The sequence below is a fragment of the Paroedura picta genome, chromosome 7, assembly GCF_049243985.1.
Source record: "Paroedura picta isolate Pp20150507F chromosome 7, Ppicta_v3.0, whole genome shotgun sequence".
NCBI classification, from domain to species: Eukaryota; Metazoa; Chordata; class Lepidosauria; order Squamata; family Gekkonidae; genus Paroedura; species Paroedura picta.
Window position 1 is genome coordinate 65318810 of NC_135375.1, and position 22013 is coordinate 65340822.

At 41.6% G+C, this 22013-nt stretch overlaps 1 protein-coding gene across 1 annotated transcript in view; it reads left to right on the forward strand.

Moving 5' to 3' along the window:
- Window positions 1-22013, forward strand: part of SLC28A3 (solute carrier family 28 member 3) — a 76952-nt gene that overhangs the window by 9876 nt on the left and 45063 nt on the right. The window contains exons 2-7 of the mRNA XM_077344649.1: window positions 5160-5255; window positions 6400-6479; window positions 9041-9132; window positions 14290-14479; window positions 16136-16280; window positions 21260-21373. Coding sequence (XP_077200764.1) covers window positions 5160-5255; window positions 6400-6479; window positions 9041-9132; window positions 14290-14479; window positions 16136-16280; window positions 21260-21373 — 717 coding nt within the window. The remainder of the gene's footprint in view (window positions 1-5159; window positions 5256-6399; window positions 6480-9040; window positions 9133-14289; window positions 14480-16135; window positions 16281-21259; window positions 21374-22013) is intronic.

Here is a 22013-nt window from a genome sequence, read left to right on the forward strand (position 1 = left end):
CAGGATCCACACCAAAAAAACCCAAAGTAAGTGCAGAATCAACCCCAGTTGGTGGATAAAAAAGTAGCTCTGGTTAAAAGTGCACCTTTGTATTTATATATCACAAATAACCAGAATTAGTCTCAAACAACCATTTCTGCATTGTACTCTGCACAACAAGAGAGAGTGGAAGAGGAGGCTGTGACATACAGATGTACAAACTCAGCACAAACCACTTCAATTAGAGCAGGGAGCAGCATAGGCATGAGGCATGCAGACCATATTCCCACCTGCTTGATTGTTCTAGTTCAATACTCTGCTGAAGCATCCAATACTCTGTAGTCTACATTTCCTTTCTTTGGCGTCACACTGGGAAGGCATTGGTATTTGGCATCAAAAAAGTCATCCAAGAGACTTAAGATGTAGGAATACTCTGGAATTTGGTGAAAATTCTATTTAAGGTATTTCATGCAGCTTTAAGTGTCAGCACATTAGCTCTTTTCATATATGAACTCATGTTGGGAGGGTCAACATGGCGAATCCATTGTCCTCTCTCCTAACCATTAATTTTCCAAACTGAATTTGTGGCAGACCAGTAGGAGATCTCCTGCTATTACAATTGATCTTCGAATGACTAAGATCAGTTCCCCTGGAGAAAATGGCTGCTTTGGGAGATAGACTCTATGGTATTATACTCAGCTGAGTTCTCTCCCATTCCAAACTCCACCTCCCCAGGCTCCACCCTAAAAAACCCCAGATATTTCTCAATCCAGAGCTGGCAATCCTAGCATTGATAGAAGGGTAATTAACTTAAGGCTGCTAGAGAAGTCCAACACATAACAGATATAAGATCTGAACTGGGGTGGGCGGCAGTTCACACAGCCTCTATGCTATGTCATCAGGATCCATGTAGAATCATAGAATCATAGAATAATAGAGTTGGAAGGTACCTCATGGGCCATCTAGTCCAACCCCCTGCACTATGCAGGACACTCAAAACCCTATCGCTCATCCACTGTAACCTGCCACCCCCTTAAGCCTTCACAAAATCAGCCTCTCTGTGAGATGGCTATCCAGCCTCTGTTTAAAATTTCCAAAGATGGAAAAACTACCACCTCCCGAGGAAGCCTGTTCCACTGGGAAACCGCTCTAACCGTCAGGAACTTCTTCCAGATGTTTAGATGGAATTTCTTTTGAATTAATTTCATCCCATTGGTTCTGGTCCTTCTCTCCGGGGCAAGAGAGAACAATTCTGTTCCATCCTCAATATGGCACCCTTTTAAATACTTGAAGATGGTTATCAAATCCCCTCTCAGTCGTCTCCTCTCCAGGCTAAACAGACCAAGCTCCCCCAACCTTTCTTCATATGTCTTGGTCTCCAAACCTCTCACCATCTTTGTTGCCCTCCTCTGGACATGCTCCAGTTTGTCTACATCCCTCTTCAACTGGGGTGACCAAAACTGAACACAGTACTCCAAGTGAGGCTGAACCAGAGCAGAGTAAAGCGGTACCATCATCTCCCATGATCTGGACACGATACTCCGTTTGATACAGCCCAAAATCCCATTTGCCTTTTTAGCCATCGATTCACACTGTTGACTGATGTTCAATGTGTTGTCTACTAAGACTCCTAGATCCTTTTCACACTTGCTACTGCCAAGACAAGTCTCCCCCATCCTATATTGGTGTGTTTGGTTTTTCCTACCTAAATGCAGCACTTTACACTTGTCCCTATTGAACTTCATTTTATTCTGTTTAGCCCACTTCTCGAGCCTATCAAGATCATCCTGTATTCTGATTCTGTCTTCATTTTTGTTTGCTACCCCTCCCAGTTCAGTATCATCTGCAAATTTAATAATTATTCTCTCTAAACCCTCATCCAAATCATTTATAAATATGTTGAACAACACAGGCCCCAGGACAGATCCCTGGGGAACTCCACTTGTCACTCTACTCCAAGAGGATGCTGAACCGTTAACAAGTACCCTCTGGGTACGATCTGTCAACCAGTTATCCATCCACATGACAGAATAGGGATCCATACTGCATTTTAGCAACTTGTCAACAAGAATATCATGTGGAACCTTATCAAATGCTTTACTGAAATCCAGATAAACTCTGTCCACAGCATTCCCCTTTCCCATCAGCATTTGTGCACCTGCAGGTTCTGGAGGGAAAACATTATCTCCTAAGATTAATATAGTTCAAACCAGTATCCCAAAGCAGGATTTTGCACATATAACAGCCCCGGAAAGAAGACAGTTATGTTTTCCATTCAGGGATGGATATGTGCTGTTTCCCTGTTGCTGCTGTGGCTACTAGAACAGCACAGCAACAACAGGACTTCCACTCAGTGGTGTATGTAGTCAATTTTGTGCCCAAGAGCCTGATGACATGAAGGTTGGGGGCAAAGCAGTTTCCCGACCTCAGTTCCCTGGTGGCAGCACCAGGGCTTTTACAGGGTTTTTAAAATCAGCAATTAAAATCAGCAATTAATAGTGGAATATTCTATGGATATGTCATTATAACAGTATGTGTAACATGTTGCCTTATTTCCCAGATTTCTTCATTTTCCTTTTTTTCCTGAAGTCTCTGTGTCCTCACAGCACCACAAAAGGGGATAGAGATTTACTTTTTTAAAAAATCAAGGCTGAGAAGTCAGTGAACCCATTAAACATATTGTTATAGCATTATATCAATATTATAGTATTCATTTGCTATTTTTTTAAAAAAGCAAAAGATCCCTCATGGTGACAAATAGTTTATAAATTAAATCTAATTTAATTCTAACCCAAAATCTGACATACACCAAATTCACATGGGCCATTTAAACCTCTTTCAGTTTCTTTCTGACTTGGGCTGCCAACAGGTCTGGAGGGATAATTCCCTATCCTTTTACTAATATATGAAAATGAGCAGCTCAAGTAATTTAATCTGGTAAATAACATCTTTTTTAAAAATCCAGGCAGTTGAGAAACCAACCCTGGTTGCATGTTTGAAAAACAGAAAGGCAATTATAAATGTATTTGTGGAGCAGTCTTGCCACTTTAGCATTCTTATGCTTTTAAAAATTGTGTGTATAAACAATCTAACCTAAGGAACACAACTTAAAAATAGATGAGAGAGAGTGGGGTTTTTGTACCCCACTTTTTACTACCCAAAGGAGTATCAAAGCTGCTTCTAATTTCTTTCCCTTCCTCTCCCCTCAACAGACACCTTTTGTGGTAAGTGAGGCTGAGAGAGCTCTGAGAACTGTGACTGGCCTGAGATCACCCAGCTGGCTGCATGTAAAATCAAACATGGTTCTCCAGATTACAGCTGCCACTGTTAACCACCACACCAAGATTAACCACTACAGCAAGCTGCATATACAAACCTCCACTTGTGTATTTAATAGTTTCGAATTTGTGCCTATATATGTTGTCTAGTATAGCCTCTGCTTATACTATACAATGAAATATAGGCTTCTACAGTATTATTACATCATTTACCTCTAAATATGTTTTGTCTTCCTTCCACATTATCTGCATTTACAGGATCCATTATTATGGGCAGTGGAGTTCATCTAATTCCCGTTTCAATAATGTTTAATTCCTGTTAAGTCTAAATTGGTGAACATCTCAGATATATTGGAGGGAGAAAGGGTGGGGGATGTTTTAAATATTTTAATGTATTTTAGATTGTTTTATTCTGTATTTGTGACCCATACTGGGACCTTCTGGTAAAGGTTTGGGGTATAAATTCCTCTTTAAATATAAATTAATAAAACATAACAAATATAAACCACCCATACCGGTTAGTCTAATTCTGGAAGGCACGGAAATATTAAAATGAAAATGAAAATATTAAGATCAAAATGGAAACAGCTCAGGGAAATTGCCTCTTCTGTTAGGCTCTGGAACTGGGAACCCTCCCCTCTCCTAAAGGGAGGCTTCAAGGAAGCCATGAAGAGACTAGACAGTTAAAGAAACATGACCCACCCTGGCTGACCAGGTTGACCGATTTGCAGTAGTCTCTTGTGTGCTGTGTCTGAAACAGCTGTGTTGATGAGGCTAATCTGGCAAGCGCAGCTTGGCATGGAAGGGCAAGAAAAGCAGCTCCTGCTGAAATGGCCTCTTTTACATGACTAACAAAAGGCACAGGAGTGCTGTCCTTAAGTACCGCAGATTGATCATTTTAGACTCCGGATTTAATAGTCTCTGTTTAGATAGTTAATGGTTACTTACTTTAAAGGTAAAGCACAAAGGAAACATTCAGCAATCTTGACTCAACCCTCTCCTCAGATAAGTGGTGTAATCTGATCCTGTGCATATTTTTTCAGAAGTAAATCTCACTCTGTTCAATTGGGCTTCCTCCAAGAAAATTGTGTGCATAAGATAACTAACAAACAAGAAACCCCAGCCTTCACAAATAGAAGGAAGTGAGAAATGAAATCCCAGAGAGAAACAACGTATACAACATGAAGAAGGCACCTGTCACTGTCCCTACATGCTCATCTCATCAGCTGAGGCCAGTGGCAGAAACTACTTTCCGCTCTCCTTTGCACAGAGGCAATGGCACTTGATCCCCAGTACATGATAGACAAATAATGTTTGTTCTCTCCTCTCCTCCACCTGTCCTGAAAACTTTTAAAATATGTGCAGCATAAACCTATCCTACTTCACTCCTTCCTCTGCTTCAAGGTATACCACTTGCCTCTGCTGTCCAGGTAAGATACTAAAGAGATATTGGCTGACCTTGCTTTCATATACCAGCTCTGGCCAGCATTTGAGGGTCTCCAGAGAAGCCTATGGACTGGTGCCCTGGGTTTCCTACTTGTAGTCTTGTCAAGGAAGCTGGCACCCCAGCTTGTTGTTGGTTTCAGACAGCTGAAAGTAACACTTCAACCATTTACAAACCCATTGTTATTCTGAATTGGAGGCCACTGTTCTCGTTTTCTATGAAGAAATTATTTTATTTCTAGGAACTATTTTGCATGAGGTGTGGCTTCAAGGTGTGGTTTCCTCACTTCTTCTATGCTTTTCTTGTGATGCTGACTGCTCGCTGAAATTTTCAGTGTCTTGCTTTAATTCTACTGTGTCAGAGCAGGACATCCCACTGCTCTTGTCCATTGTGCTTCTACAGGGTTGATATTCCTAAATTTTACTTTATCTTCTGTTCTCCATTATTGTACCTTGTAGGCTGATATCAAAGACGATGACATTACAAGCAAGAAAAATAGTACTGTGCTTAGAAACGTGAAGCCAAATAAGAGCAGTTTAATGCCTCCTGACCAGGTAAGAAACCTTCTGAATTCTGCCAGAAGTCCTGACTCAGAAGAAGAACTGTGTTAGGCATGCTGAGGCTCAGCACAGGATAGGCGTGCAAGATGAGCAATCCTGTGCACACTTAAGTTGTAGTAAGTCCTAGCAAACTCAATAAGACTTATTTCTAAATAAGCATCCTTGTGCATGATGAATGTAATATGTGTCGACCATGGGTATTATTAATAACAATACTCTTGATTGAAGCTGCTGAACAGCCCCCCACCACCCTTCACCACTCCAAGGCTCCAAGTGGTGATGGGTGGGCCGTGTTGTGCAGGCAGCCTCAGCAGCACCTGTTCCTAAGGGTAAAAAAAGCAGGAACATTGTGGCACGATAACCTTGGTTGCTGTTTTTTTTTAAACACCTGAGGGGAGGTGATTGAGGGCACAGAATGGTGAAATTAAGAGGTAGAATTAAAAGAAAGGTGCAAGCAGGCACCACTTGTCTCAGGAGGTCTCTGAATTATGCTTCCCAGATGCACAGCAGATGGAAGAGGGGAGCATTAGGACACCTTTCCTTTGGGAGGGAGAGGGAGGATGACAACAAAGGGCATGCCCAAACTACTCAAAATAGTTGGCATGGGGGGGGGGGGAATGATGGCAACCCCAAATTGCACAAATCAGACCCTGTTTCAAAAGATGCAGTTCTGTTTTCTGAGGACTCCTTTGCAGCAGAGCAACTGAGGGGGCAATTTGGGTCCATGCCTAAGGAGGTGGATATTAGTGCAGAAACAGATGAAAGAGTCAACCCTTTAAAATGCTAATTAGAACCATATCACTAGTGTGGAAACAGCCAGAGTGCTAAAATGGCTGACAGTAGGTAGGTGTGCCTGTTAGCTGTTCGCTTTTAATGGCTGGCAGGCCTTTAAGCCCTCCATTTTGTCCCCCCCCCCCCTTCTAAGTGGGAGGAAGCAATGGCATGTCAGCCTGGACTACACTGAAAATTGCCAGTGCATGCTCATCCCTAACAAAGGTTGATGGAAAGAGAGAGGATATAAGAAAACATGGCAATCTCATATTAATTGGAAGCCAGTGACAAATGAAAGCCACATTTTATTTCCACCTGGTCTTTGAAACATGAAGTCAGAATTTTGTTTTATGCTTCTTTTTCCCAGTATGATACGAACATCAGTACTGAGAGTGATCATCAAAGGAAACCTGAATCAGGAGAAACTGAAAGAACTGGGTGCAAAGGGTAATTTTATTGTTGATTTTCTTCACCTACTGCTTTACTCTTTGAGTAAACTGTTACCGAAACAACCGTGACCTGCCTGGCATCCTCTACTATATTATGATTTTCATATTTAATGTGAAGAAAGCAGAGGCTTATTTTAGACAGCAGCACAGACCCTTGAATTTGTTCATGTCGCTTACTTTTCCACTAAGAAACACAGGGAAGGGGATATGGAGTTATCCAATTTTATCCTAGCAAAAACCTGTGCAGTAGATGAACTTTTTCCATTGTAAAATCTGTCTTGCAGTCCTTAAAATATTTTAAAAATAAAATAACAGTGGGTCAATAATAAAAAATACATTGCAAAGTTTATTTCACTTCACTTCATAATTTTAATTATGGACTTTATTGCTCCATTGTATGGCTTTTAAAATGTAGTGAGAAACCCTGAGCCCCACCTTGTGGCAGAACAGTGGGATATAAATCTAAAAAAACAAAAATCTAGCAGCAGTTAAAGCCATCAAAATTAGTCAGTATTAGAGGCTTGCTTGAATAGGATAGCTTAGCACCGAATGTTACTAATGATGATGACAGGAAACGTTTCCAGAGGAGGGAGTTCCAAAGCCAGAAACACTACATTAAATTCCTCTGACAGTAGACACCAGCCTAAACTCTCATTTGCAGAAAGATCTCAGGGGAAGATCTTATTCTTTGACAGGTATTCTTCACATATCCTGGCCCCAAGCATTTATGTTTTACTGGTTAAAACAAGCACATTGAACTGTGCCCAGAAATACACCAGTAGACGATGAAGATATAATCATTACAGTGCATCCCATAAGCAAACTGCCTGCTGTGTTGTGGACTAGCTGAAGTGTCCATTCTTCAAGGGTGGACCCTTGCATAATGCATTTCAGTGGACAAGGTTAGATGTGTGCAGAAAACAGAAGACTGTCTATTTGTTGTATGTGAGTGAGATCTGGCTGCGACATCTGTCACCCCATTGATCTCCAGGGTTGATTCGGTTGATCTGGCTGGCTAGGTGGGTGTCCCCTACCTCCCTTACCACTCCAGGTGCATCGCTCCCAAAAATGCATACTTGGTGAAAGAGGACGACCATCTCTGATAGGAGTATACCATTCTGTATCTGTATCAATTCATTTTTAAAAGGTTAAAAAGCTCAGTGTTCTGAAATATCCCTTTCTAGACAACCATTAATGGTAGAAGCCCCTTCCCCCTTTCTATCTGTTCTTTCTAACAGTGAGGGTTGACGTGAATAACTACCATTTTCAATTAATACTTGATCTGAGCGTCTCTCCTTCTGTATTTAAATAAGCATATGCAACAGCTACCAAAATGGAAGCAGGTTAAAAAATAGTTGACTGCCTCCACCATCACTGCCGACATCAAACAATATGCAAATGATTCAAATGTAGAAGGAGCAAATTTCTCTATGATGATTCTTGCTGTTTTCAGGTGTTTACCAGCTACAAAGTTCCAGGATAGTCCTAAAAAACTAATGGTGTTATCCAATGTTTGCAGAATGAGCCTTAGATAACAATTTATTTATGTGTTTATATATTTATCACATTTATATACCGCCCTCCCCTAGGGCTCAGGGTGGTTCATATGAATTATAGGAACAGGGAAAATACATCAAAAATCAGTAGCCATAAATGACAATAGAACAGTAATAAACAGTGTGAACTGTAAATTCATAACCACAACATACAGATAGACCCATGATTGCTCCATCTTTTGCATTTTAGTTTTGTTGAGCAGATCAACAGCAAATGCACTCTTGGTGCTCTGTTTTATTGCCTTTACTTGTTTTGTGTTGAACATGCTCATTTACATTAATTATCCCTGCAAGAAGCCTGTAAAATATACCTTGAAGTATCACAAATCCCCATGTTAAAGCTAAGATTAAGGAACAAGCTTGCCTAAGGGCACCTGAGCTAGTACACTGCAGTCCTATCGGGTGTTACACCAATTTAGTTATCCACACCTGTAACAGTGCTGCCCTGTGTCAAGTTAGTCCAATCTACATCCACTGAAATCAATGGTCTTGAATTGGTGTAACTCTCCATAGAGTTGTACAACAAGTCTTGATTTTAAGGGTGGCCTTAGCTTTACCACTGAAACCAGTGGATTTCGAAAATGTTTAATGCCAACTGGATGATATCCATTTTGCAAAAAAGGGGAAAGTGAGGGAGCAGGGGAAATTGGAAAAGTTTCCCACCCTGGCTACTTGCCAGAAAGTTGAGCTGTTCCTACAATGATGTTCAGGATGCTGAAGGAAGTACTGTTTGCCTACAACTCCCAGCATTCCTTTTCATAAACCAAAAGGGAGAAATACCTCTTACATTTATCTAAGTATTCTAGACTAATAGCTATCTGGACAGCACAATGCTAGAGGCAATCTTCATGTAAAGATGACAAAGAACAAATTAAATGTAACTCAATACTACCTTCCTATTATGTACAAAATTCATTTTATGTTGCAAACAATGTCTAAATGTGAAGTGTTTCCTTCGATTTTTTTTCTTCCCTACCTGTCTTTTTTCTCTCTCTCTTTCTAGGTATCTGGAAAGGAAATATGATGCCACCAGTCATTTTTACAGAAGACATAAAACTAGAATTCGATATATTATTTATGGAATACTAATAGCAGGTATTTGGGGACATTAGAAAAACATTACAAATGTCTAGTTTTATATAGGGTTTGGATGATTATATTTCATTCTTGCTTTCTATTTAATTACACAAAATGAAGATTGTAGAAAGCAATTGAGAGTTCTTTGATGCTTACTTAGCTAATGTGCTCCTTACCATTTAAATTTTTTTCAAAGGCTATAAATTTTAAAAATGTGGTTTTGATTGGGCCCAGCAGATTGAAAGATGTAAAATAACAGTAGTAGCAGTGGTAATTTCATCTAATATAATGATAATATATAAATATAAAAGGTTATGTTTTCTAATCCTTCATGATATTATTCCTTCCTTCTGAAGTTTATTAAAATATCCGTTCCTTTTTCAGTCTTAGAAAGCATGCTGCACAGATTCACTTCTTGTAGCTAAGACTAACCCAATGTTTCAGTAAGGCCAGCCAAGGGCCTTTCCAGTGCCATATATTGCACAGTGGTTGCAGAGCCAGACCTAGAAGATACTGCCACATTGCTGGGGAGTCACATATCATTGACCACAAACAGCTGAAAATATACACCACACACACATGCACCAGAACCACTAAAGCTCCTGTGGGTGTCATTTGCCATTTGTAACTGCAAACGTTACCAAACTATTGGACATTGTAACATTATGATCACAGGCTCAAGTCCCATGAACCCCCCAATTAAATTACAATTTCTCTCATAACTTCCCTTATCAAGATGGGCAATTGCTTTTTTTTTATTTGCACATGCAAATTTAACATTGGAGAAGAGTTTTATTTTGAAGATCAGACAACAAAAAATTAACCAAAAAGATCTTTAAAAAATTTTAAAGAATGATTTGCGCTCCAGATATTCCTTACATTTTTTTGCGGGGGGGGGGGGTGTTCCTTCAGTTACTGTTCATGGATTTAGGGCAGTCAATAGCCAAAACGGATCTCTTACTCCAGGGGTAGTCAACCTGTGGTCCTCCAGATGTTCATGGACTACAATTCTCATGAGCCCTTGCCAGCATTTGCTGGCAGGAGCTCATGGGAATTGTAGTCCATGGACATCTGGAGGACCACAAGTTGACTACCCCTGTCTTACTCTGTAGAGCCATTGGCAATCAGATTAGGCAATATGGAACCAAATCAGGGTTGCCCATTCTGATTTTATTAGATCACAGAATCACAGAATCATAGAGTTGGAAGGGGCCATACAAGCCATCTAGTCCAACCCCCTGCTCAACACAGGATCAGCCCAAAGCATCCTAAAGATATCTGGAGTTGGTGCCTTGGAGGGGTACAATTTGGGAAGGGGACACGGTACTCCCTTATATATCAGCAGTGTTGTTTACTGTATTTAGTCTAATTACTGTACAGTTATGGCAGTGACAAACTCACAGGGCATTTCTGCACCTTGAAAATGTAGCCAGAGAGCCCCCGGAAGCAGGTGGCATATTGCAGCACCTTCACATAGTGTCGCCCACTTCCAGAAGCTGGCCAGCAGCTGGCTCCATTTTAATTCACGATTCGGTGAATCCCAAAAAGTGGATTCACCATCCTAAAATGTGTGATCCCCCAGGTGAGACCATTCACTTACATAAGCCCCAGACAGTGAAGGGCTTTATAGGTAAGAAAACCAGTATCTAAAAATTAGTATGGAAACCAGGAATGGACAGGGAAGCTAAAACTATCCAGGGGAAATAAAGGGCATTTCTGCGCCTGTTAAATATAGTGAAATGCTTATCTTAAGTAGTCGTTATATTCCGCCCAGCTTGAAAATCATTTCATTTGCTTGTCTTGATTGACAGGCAGACAAGAGTCATGTGTAAAGCACGTTGCTCTATTCTGCCATTTCCAGCAGGCAATGTGGAGGGTGAGAAGCACAAAATGTGGCAGATTAAATCAAGACAGCAAAAGGTTGAGGAGGGGCTGGAAGACATGATAATGTTTAGCACTACGCCATTCAGCTGACATTTTTTGCCATTGTGCAGAAATACCCAGAGTATTACTCTGACACCGTGTCTTTGTCATTCACTTCTTGGATCAACCCCAACATGGTGCTCCTGAAGGATGTTGCAGTGCAATTCTATGCATGTCTTGTTCAGAAGTTTGGTTGGGTTTGCCTTGGAGACAATAGGAAACTCTACATGTCTCAGTGAAGAGACCCTCAAAGAGGTCTGGAGTAGGATTAGCAGCCCTTCCTTGGAGTTACAAATATGACTTGGTATAAGAGACATGCTTTTCATTGTACAAGTTCCAAGCAGTTAACATATGTCCAAGGGCAGACTGATTCATCCTACCTTAGGGAGGAAGAAGAGAAAGGAGAGCTGTAACTGAAGCACCAGAAAACAGTCAATGAGAGAGTTGTACTCCTGACTCCAATCCTTCAGGAACATCTGCCTTCAAAACCATTATTTATGAAGTCAAACACAAATTAACACATTAGCTCTTGAAGTATTCATGTCTTGTCATCCCTAGTACGAGCAAATCTGGTACTGATATATACCACAGCCATTAGAGTTTCTCTTCCTACTTCTCAGGAAACCACACTTAATTTTGCCCCAGGCACATTATCAAGAAGGATATCACATGTTGATTTATTTACATAAAACTAGTCTAGCAACTAGACTTGGCTCCCATTCCAAAGTCTACTGAAGTTAACTGAGTGATTCAGGTTGCCTTCATCAGATTTTAGTATGTTATAATTTACAGGCAGGATTCTTGGAACACATTCCCTTCAATAAAATTTGGTAATCAATTCTGTTGTTGTTTGAAGGGCTCAGCAACTTATGTGTAACAGCAACAACAAAGACGACTGATCTTATTTTACTATCGTGAAGTGATCACAGAGACTTCCTACCTTTCATATTCCTTCAAACTGAGCAAGCCAAAAATGTATCCACTTACCGTATCATGAAAGCCTCTGAGCGAAAGCCAATTCTGTCTAGATTGTCAAACCACACAAGCAGTATAAAAGATTGCTTTTGCTAAGTCATGGTTTTAATTTTCTTCCATTAGATTCTTTGTGTCTTCCAAATGGTCTTCCTTGACCCAGATAGATTTGCTATGCTTGAATGAGTGGCCCTATTCTGAACTATGGTCTGCAGATAACTGGCTAGTCCAGGCCTCCTGTCTTTCAAACGGCACCTGATAGCCTGCACTGCTTGCATGTTCTTAACAACTTTCATTTTCTTCCCTGAACAATACTGAACTACAGAAGCTTTGTTTATTTTTTTAAATTATGATCTGCCTTTCAGACAGAAAATGGCATTCAAGGCTACTGTGTCTTCTTGTTAAGAGTACGGTATCTGCCTGTGTTATATTATTTTCTCCCAGAACAGAATTATATACCCTGTTAGGGGGCTTCCTGGACTGCAGAAAACAGTCTTCAGGGCTAGATGGCAGAATGTGGTTATATGTTCCTACGTGGATTTGTAATTCATGTGAAGGAGTGAGGAAATGATCAAAGATTTATGCTTGCTAGGGCAGCAGAGTTCAGATGTACCAGTTTGAGACCTACATTTACATAACATACCTCAACACTTCTAGATTTTACATGTTTGGAAGTGTGCAGTTCCTTGATGCCAGCATATCTAACATTTCTGACACAATTAGCATTTGCAATTTTATGGCAAGCCCCAACACACATTTTCTAGATGTGAGGAGGAAAACAACTTTGGAAGAAACATTCTTTAAACATGCTACCATCAATGGTACTAAATTCAATTTATCTATTTTTCCTTTTGTGTATTTTGGCTCTTGTATTTTTGTTTGGGTTTTTAAATTCAGACCAGAGGCCAGGGTCAATGTTAACTTTGGGACCACACTGTTTGACCCGGTCACAACATAATATTGAATGTATATGACTATATAATGGAGCACAGGCCCAGTTCTGCCATGAAAAACACCAGAAGCCCTTGTTCAGCCAGATTTTGGGTGAGGCAGCATTCTCCTGTCTTGCCCACCTCCAGCATTCCTTTCACCAGCCAGATGCCCATTGCTGGTCTGTAGCCCCCATCCAAGTGCCAAAGGAGATAATCCTCCTTCATTTTTCACTCCCAGCAGGCCTCATAAAGAAGGGGAAAGTCCTACCACACTCTTGATATGAAATTGCCTAGGTAGACATTTTTCATGCTTTTGCCATGTGTTGCCTGTATTGTTTGACCTGCCTTGCTATAGACTGTTTAGATGTCACAAACATATTCTATACTTTTGCCTTGTATCACTTGATTTGCCTTGCTGTAGGTTGTTTCCTGTCCTATCTGCATATTACTGTATAAGCATTTGATCCATTGTTGATTGACTATCATAGGTGTGAATGTAGCTAGCTAACCTGGGGTTTTATGGAGAGTCCCCATGCTTGGGACTTCTTTGGGACTTTGCAGGCGCCTGCATCTATCCTGGCCATTTGGTTACCAAAGTGCCGTCACACCAAAATTGTTGGATGGAGGCTAGATAAGGGGGCTGTAGAGGTAGGATCTTTAGTCCTAGCAAGAACCCCATGATGATCAGTTCACTATTCTTATAACAAAGAGATTTTCCTTCAATGAAGTCTGCTTATTGGGAGTAATTGACAGAACCTCACAGAGGCCAGTGCAGCTGCTATAGGACTGATCTAATGTGGGCTCTTCACGGCATTTGTGTGAGAACCCAGGCAGCTGCATTCTGGACCAGGTATGTTCACACATGTAAATAAGAAATCAGTTATTTTAAAAACTGTCCAAAGAATGTGGCAAACCTATCTTCTGGGTCTCTGTTCTATATAGATTAATTTGGCTTGAATTAAACTTCAGACAGTACATTCGGTTTTATAAAGCACTACTAATCAAGCCCGCTGTAATAAAAATACAGTGGGCACTAGGCAAGGGAGCCCCCGCCAGCCGCGCTGTGCCTAGCTGTGTTAAGATGAGGATACTTCTCTCCCACACACAAAAAGCCCTGTTGCCTTCCTTGTTCTTTTCTCAAGATGGAGCCTGAATAGAAGTGAAGACTGCATGGATAAGAGCACTGTCAAACACATGCCAGGCTATCTGAAAGGCTGTTTTCCAAACAAAGGCTGGATAATTGTGACAAAGGCATTCAAGGGTTGTTTTTGTTTGGGGAGGAGACTGGGCTGACAGATACCATAGGTAGTAGACATATCTGATGGGATTGTGCTTGTTTCCATAACAGCTTATCTGGCAATGGTAATTGCGGCCTGTACCTTGAATTTTCACAGAGCTTTGGCCCTCTTTGTACTCACTGTCATGGGAATCTTTTTCATCTGCTGGGACTTTTTGATGGCCAGATACGAGGACAGAATTACAGATTTTTTTTCCCCTTGTGGAAGGTTTCTAAAAGCACACTGGTTTTGGCTGAAATGGTATGTACACTGGTTTCCATTATTTGCAGTCAGAACAAGCTTATTTTGTTCTATTATTTTATCTCTTTATTATCATAATTGCTATGATTTTGTGTTCTATAACTATGCTTTTAGTACAAAGGAAATAGAAATGTTTTATGAATACCAAGTACCTCGGGATGTTGGATCTTGACTTATTTCAAAGTTTTCTTTCTTGCATGTGTGTTAAAGTGCTATCGGTCACTTCTGATTTATGGCAACTCTATGAAATAATGGCCTCCAAGACATTCTAACTTTAACAGCCTTGCTCAGGTCTTGCAAGCCAAAGGCCATGGCTTCCTTTATTGAATCAATCCATCTCATTCCTCTTTTTCTGTCAACTCTTCCAAGTGCTATTGCCTTTTCCAGAGAATCTTGGCTTCTCATTAAAAAAATTTCTTTACCCTGGATAAAATGTGTAAGTATTAAGTTGGAGAAGTATATCCATATTATAGTTGCCGTAACATCTGGCATACCTTATCCTATTTGTATTATAAATTAGAAAATATTACAGAGATGTAGAACTGCTCTGATCGTCCTGGGGAGCTTCCTAACTCTGGCATGATATATTGTGAGTGAATGGCATTATAGTAGGCAAGGTGCAATAGCGGATGCTCTTTCCCGTTTGACAGGGAGTGGCTGAGAGCCTTGGGAGGGCAGAGTCTGCGGAGGAGAGGAAGCTGCTATTTCCTCCAGGGGAACTGATCCCAGTTGTAATTGTGGGGGAGGGGTCTCTTAGTCCCACCCCGACACTGGCAATCCTATGGCAGGAGAAGAGGGCAGATGCAAAACAGCCAGCAGCCATTGCCTTAATCAGCACTGGAGGCGTGCAACAGTGACTCATTCATTTAAAACAACAACAACAACAAAAAACAGGCATTCACAGTGCCACAAGGCTTTTCCCCACATTTAAACTGTTTAAAAATCATATTAACTTCACTGGCGTATAAGCAGCCGAAACTATGTACAAGACTCAACTTGTAAATTATTAGTTCCTTAGGACAACAGCAATAAGAATAAAACTTCCTGGAATCTGCTCCAATTTATGCTGTCTGGCAGTGGAAGAACAAGTGACCCTACTCGATTTAAATAACAAAAGCGAAACATAACTTCAGTAGGGTTGACAGTATTTCTATACAAACCTGTCTTGAGCAACTTTGTGACAAACAGAAATTCAGCAGCTGAAATTTTCCCACTTCCTGGGCTTGGTGAATTTCTGACTGTCATGAAACAGATACAGATAAAGGAACTGCAGTAAAAAAATATGTGAATGCTGATCTTTGGAATTTTTACACAGTAAGCTTCCTTAACCTCTGTTTGGTCACTACTTAATAGCAAATGACAGAATGGTTCAAGTTGTGATCCTGCAAGCGAAACGTAGCTCACTAGCCCTCTACTGTGGCCAGCCAGATGATTGGCAACCCTCATTACTGCTGTTTCAGACAAGCCGCAGAAATTGGAAGCAAGTTGCTCCTGGTAGGCTGTAGACATGAGACATGTGCCATATTTGGCTTGGAAACATATGGTTGTGCCTGAGGGCAGCAACTGTTTCTGTTCAATATAGGAATGAGATAAGATCATAGTTGTGATTGCTTTTCGTATAGCTTTCATTGCCTTCTGTGACATCCTTTCACTTAGGGTGGTATGGACAGCTCTGGTCACTGCCCTTGTGTGCTGGCTAGTCTTTGACACTGTCAAACAAGGAACCAATCAGCTCATCTCCTTTGGTGGACTTATAATGTATGTTTTCCTGATGCTGGTCTTTTCTAAACACCCAACTAAGGTAAGTATTAACAGTTCCTCTCCATCCACTGTTTAAATAGACCAGTGGTTCTCAACCTTCCTAATGTTGTGACCCTTTAATACAGTTCCTCATGTTGTGGTGACCCCCAACCATAAAATTATGCTATTGTTCTTCAACAGAAATTAAACTGAAACTGATCAATGGCATGATTGTATATAAATTGTTTTTTTCCCGGGGTTTCTCAGTTCAGCTCTGCCTCTTTTCCCACCATGCCGATCTCACTCTTTTCTGCTGCTCCAGAAAGACAAGTGTTCTATCTCAATCTACCTCGCAAGGCTGTTGTGTGGATGGCAGACCCCCAGCCAAGCTGATTGCCCTGCCGTAACCCCTGTGAAAGGGTCATTCGACCCCCAAAAGGGCCCCGATCCCCAGGTTGAGAACCACTGAAATAGACAATTACATCAGTCACAAGTCCTATCAATCAGTCATTAATCAATGCTGTGCTTTACTAAACTCCTCCCCTTTGGTATTCATCTAAGCAAGATGGTCCTAGGTCAAGTCAGCACTGGGGAATTTATCCCCTCTGAGCTCTGCACTGTATTCAATTTCCATTTTGATTTGGGGCACTTTAAATTTTCTCTCTGCAACATCCATGATTGAGTCTGCGGTGACACTAAGGGCCATTCCGCACCGGGATCAATGTTGCAAATTGTTTGCGGAACGAAAAATCGCCATTTTAAATAGTGGAATTCGTCGTTATGCATTCCTGCCTTTGTAGTGGAATCCAGTTGCGTTTCTATCGTTTCCCACAGGGTTCCGGGCTCTGTAAAAATCGCTAGCCAGGAAGCGCTATTGCCAAGCTGTGTCCCGCCCCTGGCCATCAAGCAGCCAATGGACGGCCATTATCATGCTCCCAAACAGCCCCTTTCCCTTTAAAAAAGGTTTTTTTTAAAAAAACACACACCCGTTGCAACGAATATGCATTGATTCGTTGCAACGGAGAGACCCATCCAGCTAACAGGTGGTGTTTGAGCTGCCGTTTCATCGTTGCAATGCTCCCCCCGAGTGAAAAAAAAAATCCCCCCCCTCACGGGCACGATTTTCGGCCGAAAACAGTGTGAAAAATAAAGCGAAAATAAACCAGCAAATGGGCCTCTGTGTTGCTTGTGCATGGTGACTTTAAACAGAGGGACTGCAGCCGGGGAAGCCTCACTGGGTAAATGAAGGCTTGCCGGTGCGTTGATCTCCGCTCGCTCGTAGAAAAAAAAATGGCGATCGCTTCGCCGGAAGATCAGAGGAGAGAGCCAGGGGAAGGGACATTGCAGAAATCCCAACAATGGTATTGCACAGAACTTTCCCGCTAGTGTTGCAGATTGGTTGCAGGAGTGTAGCGCTTTCCGGAGGGTGAATCCACTTTTTGGGATTTCCCTGAAAGCGCTACAAAGAAGCGCTTTTTGTGGATCGGTTTCAGGAGTGTTGCAGATTGTCAATGACGTTGTGCATAACGGCAAAACTGTAGTGATTTCAATTAGTAACCATTGTGCTATTTTGGACGAATGCAGAACGGCCCTCAGTTTTCTCTGTGATAACCAGGGGTGGATATAACTCACTACATATGAGAAAAGTACTCCAAGAGTGTTCTGAAAGTAGATGTTGGCATTTTTCTGGATTAACTTCCTTTTCCAAGCCTCCAACACTGACATATAGCGGTAGTCTGTTGCTGATTGATCAGGGTGTCGATTCAAAGGCTGCAGGAAAACTGGGGTTCCCGGTTGCCATTCCTTCACAGATTTAATTTTTGCCCTCATTTTTGGGATTGTTTTTAAGTAACTGTGCTCCAAAAGCCCACTCCTCTACGAACAGAGATTTCCCTTTTGGAGTTTCTCTTCCCCCCCCCCCACCACCCCATTCTCTCCTGACACTTATGGTTACTCATCCCCATCACGCAGGCAGAAGAAAAACAAAAATAAATAAGCAGCCTCATGCTCCACTTGCCCCTCCCCCAGCCTTCTCTGACTGAGTCGGGAGACAAAAAACAAGAAATAAAGTACTCTCTAGACTCTCAACTCCAGCTAGAGCTTAATGCGACCACTGTCCCCCACCCCCCAAAACAAACAGGAAAGAGACAGGAGATTAGGGCAGACCTGTTTCTGATTTGGAAAAAGGGAGGCTGCAGATATGTTGGAAGATCTGGCTTCAAATTGATTAGAATTCAGCAGGATCAAGCATGGGGAAATATGTGAGTGCAGAAAAGGCCCTGATCATTAAATAAGCCTCAGCAATTGCCTCAAGTGCCAGATTTTGATGAGTCCCACCAAGCCCTGCAACTGAAAATGCTGTTAAGAATACAGCCTCTTGCAAAGTATTTTTTCTTCCCATTCAAGAATTTAAGCCCACTAAAAGAACGTGCATTGGTTTTACATTGTAAGCCACCTTGAATGGGCCTCTTAGAGAGACAGAATATAAATTTTCTAGATTAAAAATAGGGGTAGAGAAAAATCTTCCTTATACTTCCACACTAAAGTCTACTGTAAACAACAGCTGAAGATTGCCTCTGCCAAGTATATACCATTATTACTACTAAGGGAGAGTCACTGTGTTCAAGACAGAGAATATATGGTCAAATGTACATAACCAAGTACCTAACCAACCAATAACCACTGTAAACAATTATATAGCTCACAAACATCACTTCTGTCCAACTATCACAAGCCACTCAAAACAACCTGTGAAGGTGTGGTCAAAACACACAGACAACCACTGCATATGAATAGGGGGCCCCAATTGGAGACACTAACTGACATTTTTAGAATTCAGGAGCAAGGAGAGAGTATGAAACTGTGGTTTCTCCTAACTCTGGGTCAGGAAATTCCTTGAGATTTGGGGATGGAGCCTGGGAAATGCATGGTTTTGGGAGAACTCAGAAGGGTATAATGCTATAGTCTAACCTCCAGAGCAGCCATTTTTCCCAGGAATACTGATCTTTCTAATCTGGAGATCAATTGTAATAGTGGAAGATTTCCAGATTCTGTCTGGACTTTGGCAGCCCTAACAGGAACTATCTCTAGTCTGCAGTTAAGCTGCAATTCCAGGAAATCTCCAGAACCTATCTGGAGGCTAGAAACTCTGTCCTACCTTGTTGTTCCAATATGTGTGGCACAAATAGAGCCACAGTTGTGACGTGGCCAGGTGAAGAGTCCACTGGGGCAGCATGAGGTGCTGCATCTTATTCCTGCTCTCAAAGCCTACATGCTGGAAGGTGGCAACTGGGCAATGGCCTGCCAGGAGCAACATGATGGAGACACACACAATGTTTTAACCAATAATCCCACAAAGTAAATAAAAACCAGTTCGTCAGTACAAATTGACAAATTGGTAGGGGCTTCTTTCTTATGCCTTCATTGACCATAATGGGCCAGTTTTATTAACTTCATTTCACACTACTACCTTAGAAGCAGATAAAATTAGATGTATAAACTGTGAGAAAATCAGATGTGAATAGAGAGAATTGTTTTTCAAAATGAACTAGTTCAAAGTCCTATATAAACAGGGTTTTTTTTCCTATTCATTTATACCTTGCCTTTTTCCCCAATGGGGACCCAAAGCAGATTATGTTGTTCTCATCTTCACTTATATTCTTTGTAAGGTAGGTGGACTCTCTCTCTCTCTCTCTCTCTCTCTCTCTCTCTCTCTCTCTCTCTGTGTGTGTGTGTGTGTGTGTGTGTGTGTGAGAGAGAGAGAGAGAGAGAGAGAGAGAGAGAGACTCTTCCAGAATACAGTTCAGCATCCCCTACCATTACACTAGACTGGTTCTCCTCCCATCCTACTATCAGGGGTGCTTTCCAGTTGGGAAGGGGAAAGGGCCAGTTGGGAATTGCTAGAGGAATGGCCCAGCCCAAAGTAATGCATCACTCAACACTTTCAAGTTACAATATGCCCCCCCCACCAAAAAAAAAAAGCTCTGGATTGTTCTTGTGATTTTCACAACAGCTTCAAATGCAGGCCTGAGCAGGTGAAAAGTGGCAAAGAAAAGTGAGGAAAGAACAATACAAATAGTCATCACCACTCTGAGTCACAGAGCATGCAAAATAAGCAAGCCCCTGGCAAACGTAATGGCAGCACTGGGATTACTCCCAGACAGGAGGTAAAAGTAGAAGAGCTGTTTTTTAATACCCCGCTTTTCACTACCTGAAGGAGTCCCAAAGCCACTAACACACACTTTTTTCTTCCTCTCCCCACAACAGACACCCTGTGAGGTAGGTGGGGCTGAGAGAACTCTGAGAACTGTGACTGGTTCAAAGTCACCCAGCTGGCTGCATATGGAGGAGCGGGAAATCAAACCTGAGTCTCTAGACCAGAATCCACCACTCTTTAACCACTACACCATGCTGGTTCTCAGTGTGTGCTATCAGACGTGCTAAATGATGCAGTTTCAATCCACTGCAATGACCATTTGCAAGTGGATTTTGCTATTTCAGTTGCAAAGTGCATCGAAAGTACATTTAGTGTGTGTGAAAGTTCCCATGGACTCCGTATGCTATTTTCTAGTTCTTCACTGAACAGCATACAGAGATAGAAAACCAGCACAACAGGCAAAGGATTCATTATTCAGATATGCTAATTCACTGTTTATGGAGGGGGGGCTCTTTTTTTAATGTGGTGGAACATTCAACATTTTCAGTTCCAAACTTTCAGTGCCTTCTGGAACTCCCACTTGAAACAGGAAAAGGAAAGTTATAAAAGCAGTTTCAAGGAACATGCTAAGAAGTCCTTATGCCAGCATGATATAGTGGTCAGAGTACCATACTAGGTAGGATCTGGGTCACACAGGTTTGAATCCTCACACCACCAAGGATTAAATGGAAAAGGAAAGAACTATGTTGTGAGCAGCTCTGGGCCCCCACTGGGGAGAAAAACAGAATATCTATCTAAATCAAGCCATTCAGGATGATACCCAAAGTAGCAACATTGTATAGCTAATAGTTTACATCATTTCTTTCTTCCCAATGCATGACCAGGTTGTGTGGAGGCCAGTCATCTGGGGAATAGGCCTGCAGTTTGTTCTTGGACTACTTACCTTGAGGACAAAGTTTGGATTCGATGCTTTTAATTGGCTTGGTGGCCAAGTGCAGGTGAGCATTGAGTTAAAGCTCTGTGTGTGTTTTTTAAAAAGTGCAAGTGTTTATTGTATCTTCAACAAATCCTCATCTGCAGCAGTGGGTGCTACTTAAAAATTGGGAAGGAAACCCATGGCTGTGTGAGTGGGGGGGGATACCCCAAAATGGAGTTACTAGACAAAATGCCAGAATCTGCTAAGGTATATGAAGGTACTGGGGCAGATTGTCCGTGCAATGAAACAGTCTTGTAACCACATGCTTATTGCCAGTTCTAGGTGGTCACTGCATGCTGACATATTCATTCCTGCCCTGCTCTTGAGGTATATCTATGACTTCTGGCAACTTAGCTTATACCTCCCTCATCTCCTGCTTAAAGATTTCAAGTAAGAGGGACAGACAGACTACTGAGCTCCTAGTTCACTAGATATTATTACTGGCCAGTTCAAGGAATGCTCACTTGGGGTGTTCTCCTAACTGTTCCAAGAGGATACCACTGTTAATATTGCTGAAGTCCATCAAAAGGTCTGGGATGGGTAAAGAGGGGAGATGAATGCCTTGGAGTCAGATTCCTATAAGGCTAAACTGTCAAAATTTAAAGTCCGGGTCACTGTTTTCAAACTGGAGAAACAGTGATATGATAGGTATTGCCACCTCT